Source organism: Epinephelus moara, chromosome 11 (assembly GCF_006386435.1).
Source record: "Epinephelus moara isolate mb chromosome 11, YSFRI_EMoa_1.0, whole genome shotgun sequence".
NCBI lineage: Eukaryota > Metazoa > Chordata > Actinopteri > Perciformes > Serranidae > Epinephelus > Epinephelus moara.
In genome coordinates, this window is record NC_065516.1 from 6,185,825 (window position 1) to 6,193,986 (window position 8,162).

Sequence of the window (8,162 nt, forward strand, 5' to 3'; positions counted from 1 at the left end):
GAGACTTGAATGAGGCTGTTATTACATATCCTGATAATCCACCGCAATAATGCAATTAATTTAAACATAAACGGTCATTCTTACCGTGTAAAAATTAACCGAAATTTACCGTAATATCGGCAATCGTTACATCCCTAATATATACACATATATATGAATATGTTCATACCCAGCAGTGGCAGTATGGGGGAGAAAAGTCAGTACAGTTCTCAGGGCCTCTGACTAAAAAAAATATTTAAACATTAAGATTACAAGATAAGATAACAGATGATAGAATTAGGTAACTAATACTAACAGTTGCTTTTTCTTTTCTTGTTTTTGGCAAAAAGTAAACATCCAGAGAGCCTCTGTATTGCCCCCTCCCCCTGTGTTTCCTTGAAATGGATCGGTCCTGACCCTAAACCTGGCGTAAATGGTACTGGTTAGCAGCTTGGATTGAGGAGAGTCTCAGCTTCCAAAGCAAAAATCTGGGTACCAAAAAGGAAAAGAAACACGAGAGAGAAAAGAAAGGGCGACTGTATGTCACCCAGTTCTTCACAAAGAAAGGTGGGTCACCCTGAGTGGTCGAAATGAACCAATTTAGTCCATGGTGAAACACACTAGGAGTTTGCTCCCCTAACTGTTCATATCTTAACAGAAAATTCTGAGTCTTTACATTTTTTACTTTACATTAGGATACAAGGCTGTCTGAGACACTGGCTTCATTTAAGTCGCTCCAAAAAACGTACTTCTATGGGAAAGCATATCCTGACCTAGTCTGAGCTGTCTGTCTATTTTGATGCAATCTTACTGATTTTATTTCCTATTTATTATCTTGATTTAAGTTTTGGCCTTCCTTATTTTATCTTTTATTTGTTGACATTTTATGACATGTTATTTGTTTTATTCTTCTTGTATTTTAATTGTGTTAAGTTAAATTGTACAGCACTTTGTAACTGTGTTTTGAAAGGTGCTATATAAATAAAGTTTATCATTATTATTATTATGATTTTGCTCCTATTAAAGCCGTTATTTAATCATTACAGCCAAACTTTTATCAGGCTCTTTTTATTAAATCTGCTCTTTTTATTAAAGCTGCCCCTGTCCCTGCCTGGCACCAGGCCAAAGTACAGATGCAGCTTCATCTTCAGCAGCCCTACCTCCCCATATAACCCCCCTACCCAGAGGCGGTCCTGGCTAGTTTTACGCCCTGGGCGAACCATCCCTCTGACACGCCACATACCTGTGTGCCGCCACGGCTCGGTTGTCCAGGTACTACTGAGCAGTCATGACACCAACGAAAGAGGAAATTACTGGACCTGGAGTCGGACTTCTCTGTTGCCGTTAAGTGCCGCAGAGCACTATGAGCCTCCGCCGTATTCCTGTCTGTGACCCCTGTTCAACCCACAACCGCCAGGATTCGCCTTTCCTTTCTGCTGCTGGTTGAAACGTGATAATAGGGGCACCCCAGCGCCCACTCCACTAACTTGACGTGGAAATGAGCGGTAGTCTAGAAAACTGGTGAGTTTTGGGGGGTTTTTTTGTTTTATTTTGGAGGGCGCTCGCCCACATTGCCCATAACAAAAACCGTCCCTGCCCCTACCAATGAACCAGTATTCTATCAAATGACATGTCAGCTGATGGTAACTCAAGTTTTGGTTATGATGTTGTCAGTGGTGGAAGAAGTAGCCTACTCAGATTTTTTACTTGAGTGATTGAAATACCACAGACTAAAAATAATTACTTATAAGAGTTCCAGAGGGTTCTAGAGATGTGGTTGCAGTATTTGCACAGAATTCATGTGGCCTGTGGTGGTGGACCCTACTGTCATATCTTTTCATGTGGCCCAAAATCCCTTGTGGCACCCCTGGTGCCTTGAGTGGCATGGTAGTGTTATACTGTAAAGGACAAAAGGGAGAATTGTAAAACAATAAAAATAAATGTATTGTAATACTTTTAGTTATATCATGTTCTGTATTATTGTCATTCTCTTCACTGATGAAGTTCCTGTTGTTCTCTATGACATTTGTTCTGTGCCGAAATATATAGGATGAACACTGATGGATCCCTGTGTTCAGTCTTGAACTTCTCATCCAGTAAGACAGTCTTTGAGGTGTTAAAGGGATTGGGGCAGATCCAGTCTGACTGTATTGTTAACGTATTGCCTGTTCAGAGTTTCCTGAGTCCTGTTCACCTTTGATGTCAATCGGACCTCTTGATCAGCCCAGCCCACAACCCACTGTTTTAGGCTAGCCTTGATGTAAGAGAATTAAAGGGATAGTGCACCCAAAAATGAAAAATTCAGCCATTATCTACTCACCCATATGCTGACGGAGGCTCAGGTGAAGTTTTAGAGTCCTCACATTCCTTGTGGAGATCAGCGGGGGGAGCGGCTAGCACACCTATTGGCTGACAGCACCCCAGACTAACGTCCAAGAACACAAAATTGAAACCAAAAAATATCTCCAACATGCTCATCCGTAGTGATCCAAGTGTCCTGATGCCCCGACATAAAAAGTTGTTTCGAAAAACGTCATATGAACTATGTTTTTAGCCTCATTGTAGCCTGTAGCTCTGACTGCTTCTCTGTGCTCCGCGCTCAGGGTGATCGGTGATGCGCGGTCTCTGAAGAGCAGCAGTCTCGTCAGTACTGCTGTCCAGATTCTCAAGTGCAGGCATCGCCAATTCCCCGTCTGAGCAGCTAAGACTTTCCTCATCCGTTGGCATTGCTTTGCATTTGAAACAACTACACCACCAGGTTTCCAGTGCTCGACCCTGGTATTCTGCGGCTGGCTGAGGGTTAGGCTCATGAGCTGCGGCGGCTGCTTCGTCCAGTGCCTGAGTTCTGTCCGTATACTCGGGCTCAAACAAATACAGCTCAACAAAGAAATGCTGTTCCTCCTCAATTTCAAAGTCTTCAGACATGTTGGGCTGTCCTTTGCTAAATGACCGTAGTGCAAATTATCTTTTAGCTACTGTGGTTACCGTTGTCTCCCCCTGCGGTGCACGTGTCACGTGATGTAAACACGGGTAAGCAAAGCTCATGCTTTCGCTGGTCTCGCGCAAGCACACACACGTGAGCGCGGAGCACAGAGAAGCAGTCAGAGCTACAGGCTACAGTGAGGCTAAAAACAGAGTTCATATGACGTTTTTTGAAACAATTTTTTATGTCGGGGCTTCAGGACACTTGGATCACTACGGATGGGCATGTTGGAGATATTTTGTGGTTTCAATTTTGTGTTCTTGGACGTTAGTCTGGGGCGCCATCAGCCATTAGGTGTGCTAGCCGCCCCCCCCCCCACCGATCTCCGCAAGGGATATGAGGACTCTTAAACTTCACCTGAGCTTCCGTCGGCATATGGATGAGTAGATAATGGCTGAATTTTCATTTCTGGGTGCACTATCCCTTTAAACCTTGTCTTTGAATAATGATCTTGAGAGAGAATTCTACGGCTCACTGTGAACTTCTATCCCCACCATGCCGTAAATAAAAACTAATTTGAATCAGCCACAGAATGGCCCTGAAAGCATTTTTTTTCTTCCACACAAGTCATGGTGAAAGAGGACTGAAGTTACCTGGTTAGTTTATTTATACTCCAACATGCAGTCAGTTGTGGAAGTCAGTTAATTAATGCAATGCATTCACTTGAGGGATAAAATGCACTGTTTGTCTGAATTACTGTGAGGGGGTTTTTGTCTGACAATTTTGAGAAAAATGTTCATGTTTGTTTTTCTAAAGTAACGAGATTATTGTCTCATTTATTCAGCTCATTAATTCAAGAAAGGGAACCTGCGAAATTCTAATCTAATTCAGAAAAAAAACAAAGGGCTAAAAAATTCAGAAATAATAATCTCATAATTCAGAAAACAGAGCACAACCTTTTATCTATGAAAACATTTCTCAGAATTCTGAAGCGTCTTGTAAATTCAAAAGAAAAAATTGGGAAGGGAATACATTACGCTTCCATAGTACTGTTATTCAAATCCAAAAACTGTAGCATGAGCCATCCATAGAGTTCCAGGAGAGGAAGTAGCCTAGATAAATCGGCTGCTCTCAATGGCTGTTGTGGCTACGTCAATCATTTGGCGACGTTTTTTTTTCCTCTTCCCCCTGCAATCTAAGCCTGGTCTGCAAATTCTCTAGCCTCCGGTCTTTCTCTCTGAGAAACCTCACGGAATAGGCTACTTACCTCCTGCTCTAAGTGTTCGAGGCAGCCGAATCCTCTGCTGCTTGTTAGGAGTTTTCCACAGCAGGCTCTGTGCTACACTGTAGCTGAGAATATACTAAGAAAATGACACATTTTAACAAGGGGCCAGCCTACGGATTATCTGCCGAAGTGAGAAGCAAAGTAAGTGTCCAAGTTTTGTCTTTACCTTTGTGTCTCCGATGGTAAACATCTTTAAAACACGTAAGCTAGCGTTTAAGAATCCTGTCTTCATAAACAGCCTGTTCATCTCGGAGAAAAGCAACACACCGAACTGTGGCCATTTCAACACTGTGGCTGGTTTAGTGTCCATTTGCCGTTAACAAAAGCTGTCTAAACTTCTTTTCAGCCCGGTGTTGCGTAAAACCGATAACGAGAGCGCGCAGCATACGGTAACTGATCTCCAGTTCTTTAAACGTTGAAGTTTACACTAACAAAGGTAAAATAGAGAAACGTGGGCCAGGTTTAACAGTTGAGATTTGAACGTAGTTGTTAAATATAGCCTACAACAAATTAAAGTGCAGCTCATAAACGTCGACGGAGATTGTCCAAACGTTGAGCACATCTGTCGACAACTAAACAGAGCACAGTGATGATTGGAGACTTTAGGCCCCCACCGCTTTTCCTCCAATACTGGGAAACAAACTTTGCTTCGTCCCTCTTTGTTCACAGATGGGATCACAGGAACACTCTGAGGTAGTCATGGAGTTAAAGCTGCTAACTTATTCGAATGCTATGATGTACCGTGCGTTTGCATAGTAAAGAATCCTCCATAAGATGAATAAGCTATATTGAATGTATTGTTAGTTTGGGAGGAGCCGGGCCCCAGCTGGGGCTGTGCGGCTTGCTCCTGGTTATATGACCTCTTTGGATTCACTCACTCACTCTGTTATCTCTCTTTGGATATGTTGCACTCTTTAAGATTGCCACGTAGCAGTGGTGTGATATTAGGCGCTTTCTGTAATTGGAATGATAATGAAAGAAAAATATGTACCATCGTAACAGGAGGTTGCTCTTCAAAAATGTGTCAGTATTATTCGTTCAAAGAAATTAAAGGTGTAGGCTATATCAGCGTTATTACAGACAGCTGCAGACTGTGGGACTGTATGAGAAGTTAAAATAATGACAATCAAAAGATCTCTACATTATAGTGATAGAGCTCTGCCTAAAGAAGCTTATCTGAAGAGAACTAAAACAAAAGCACCACTAGACGGTTTCAATCATTAACCACAAATCACATGTAGCTACTTTCAATCACTGCTCACCACTCACTAAGCGTACTGTCATTCTGGTATGTAATGTTTTTCATCACTTAAGCACCCATGGATTGCCACTGATTTCACCATCATATGAAACTTGTCCACTTAAAGCTCACTTGAGTCTGGCATTCCATTCCAACATCATATCTGCTTTCAATGCTAACAGTGAAGAACAGTTTGTGGTTGTATGTGTAGGTAGATTAGAAGAGTCTGTACTTAATAACATTGTTACAAATCTGCCAGGTGACTTCAAACAACAACTCCATACTAAGTCATTTTTGTTGCAATATGCACATAATTAATAGAGGTGACTTTTCCAACAATACAAGGGTTTCCCCAAGGATTTTTTTTACCAACAGCAGTGCTGAAGTGTGTGAGTTTTATTTTGCACAGCCAGGAGATATTTACCACGTCCCCTGGTATGAGAAGGGCTTTAGACACATATTTGTACATAGCTGTAGATGTCAAATTGTGTTTAATAAAATGTGTCAAGACTTAAAAATATTTACAATTTTACTGAACAATACAACACAAATTAGTAGGGCTTGGTGATAAAATGACAATTATCTTAATATAATTTTCGTTGATAGAGATATTATTATAAATGTTCAATAAATCCCCCATATATTTAAACAAACCCATAGTAATGCCACTCATGTACCTCCTGATGTTCTTGTTTGATAGAGTAAGGACTGCAGTAATTTCTGTCATTCTCTGTTGATAAGATTAATAATGTCAGGTCTAGCATTACCCCCTCTTCTACTCTTCTCTCCGCTTATCCAATTCGGCCATCAATTTTGGACGCTTTTTCACTCATATCCCTGCAATACTTCACTGAGCTGATGGGCAGTATGAAACTGTCCTCCACTCCTGTTGATATTTTGACTACACTTGTGCTTAAAAATGCAGTTGAGTCCATTGGTCAGGCCTTGTGTCAATAACAAATAGCTTGTTGATATTCTGGACACATCCTCGCTTATTTTAAAAATGCTGTTGTTCAGCCTCTGGGTGTCTCTGGAAATGCCATTGACTGATTTTGCTCCTGCCTTTCAAATATGTGTTCCTCTGTGGCTCTGTGGTCCTATATTATTTGCTTTATATATGCTTCTCACATTATTAGCCATTTCTGAGGTTTATTATATCACCGTTATGGTGAAGACATTTAGGCATGTCTCGTTTAAGCCTGATAACACCAACAAACTCTCTGATCTGCCCAACGGTTTGATAGCCATCAAGGACTGGATGTCAAACAACTTCTTACAATTAAACACAGAGAAGACGGAGGTACTGATAACTGCTTCAGATAGTAGAGCTTCTGAGGTTGCCCAGAGTATTGGGTCCCTTTCATCAGCTATACGGTCAATTTTTTTTTTACAGCTAAGAAATATGGCAAAGCTCAGGTCTGTTGTGTCTCTACCTGAACTGGAGATGATTATTCGTGCTTTCATGTCCCTCTGACTGGACTACTGTAATTCTCTTTTTACTTGGCAAATCATCTCTAAACCATAACAATAATTCAGAATGCTGCTGCAAGGCTGTTAACCAGGTCCAGCATGACAACACACATCACACCCTTTTAATTTCTTTATGTTCTTGAAAAACTGTGTGTGTGTCCCTCAAAAGTATTTGTGTCTACTCTGTCTATGTTTGTTTTTTGTTAACCCTCCATTTAAAGTACCACAGAAAGCTTGGAGCTGGATACATTCACCTGACAGAAATCTGGATTTTGAGAGTTAAATACCTCTTTTCCATTTCGATTTAACTCCATCTGTCAAGTGTAATGACTCTGGTTTTCTATCACAATTGCAGTTACTTAGGCCCAGTTCATTGCAGTAAAACCTCTTCTGTCAGAGAGTGCACATAAATGAAAGAATGAGGTCAGGCAGGGGCCCATCTGGGTTCCATTGCATGTGCTGTGATCAGTAGTCCTTGCTCTTCTCTGATCTGCATTCATCACATTTCTGAAATCCTTCAACAAAAACCCCTTGATAAGGACCCATCCACTGGGTCATCAGCCCTCAGTATTTAACTTTTCACTCTGCTCAATTGACCCCACAGTGTTTTCTAGCCTGAGTAGTAGACATATGTTTCAGATACAAGTAGGCTTGTCACAATACCAGAATTTCAGTAGTCGATACCAAGACCAGCGATAAAAACAGAACTCATGTATTTCTAGATTCACTACTTGATTAAAACTGTTTCAAACTTTAACTCTAAGGCCTCATTTACACCGCAAGCGATCCACAAGCGTTGCGGCACATACACATACACATATATATATATATATATATATGTGTATATGTATGTATATATATATATATATGTGTGTGTATATGTATATGTATGTATATATATATACACATATGTATATGTATGTATATATATATATACACATATACATATATCAATCAATCAATTTTATTTATAAAGCCCAATATCACAAATCACAATTTGCCTCACAGGGCTTTACAGCATACGACATCCCTCTGTCCTTATGACCCTCACAGCGGATAAGGAAAAACTCCCCAAAAAAACCCCTTTAACGGGGAAAAAAAACGGTAGAAACCTCAGGAAGAGCAACTGAGGAGGGATCCCTCTTCCAGGACGGNGGAAAAACTCCCCAAAAAAACCCCTTTAACGGGGAAAAAAAACGGTAGAAACCTCAGGAAGAGCAACTGAGGAGGGATCCCTCTTCCAGGACGGACAGACGTGCAATAGA

The 8,162-nt window shown here is 41.0% G+C and overlaps 2 protein-coding genes across 4 annotated transcripts in view; one reads left to right on the plus strand and one right to left on the minus strand.

Moving 5' to 3' along the window:
• The window catches only part of LOC126397604 (uncharacterized), a 409,985-nt gene that overhangs the window by 344,563 nt on the left and 57,260 nt on the right, over positions 1–8,162 (minus strand). The gene's annotated exons all lie outside the window — the stretch shown is intronic.
• Positions 4,078–8,162, plus strand: part of cnn3a (calponin 3, acidic a) — a 34,621-nt gene continuing 30,536 nt past the window's right edge. The window contains exon 1 of the mRNA XM_050056512.1: positions 4,078–4,328. Within this exon, the coding sequence (XP_049912469.1) occupies positions 4,272–4,328 (57 nt within the window). The 5' untranslated portion in view covers positions 4,078–4,271. The remainder of the gene's footprint in view (positions 4,329–8,162) is intronic.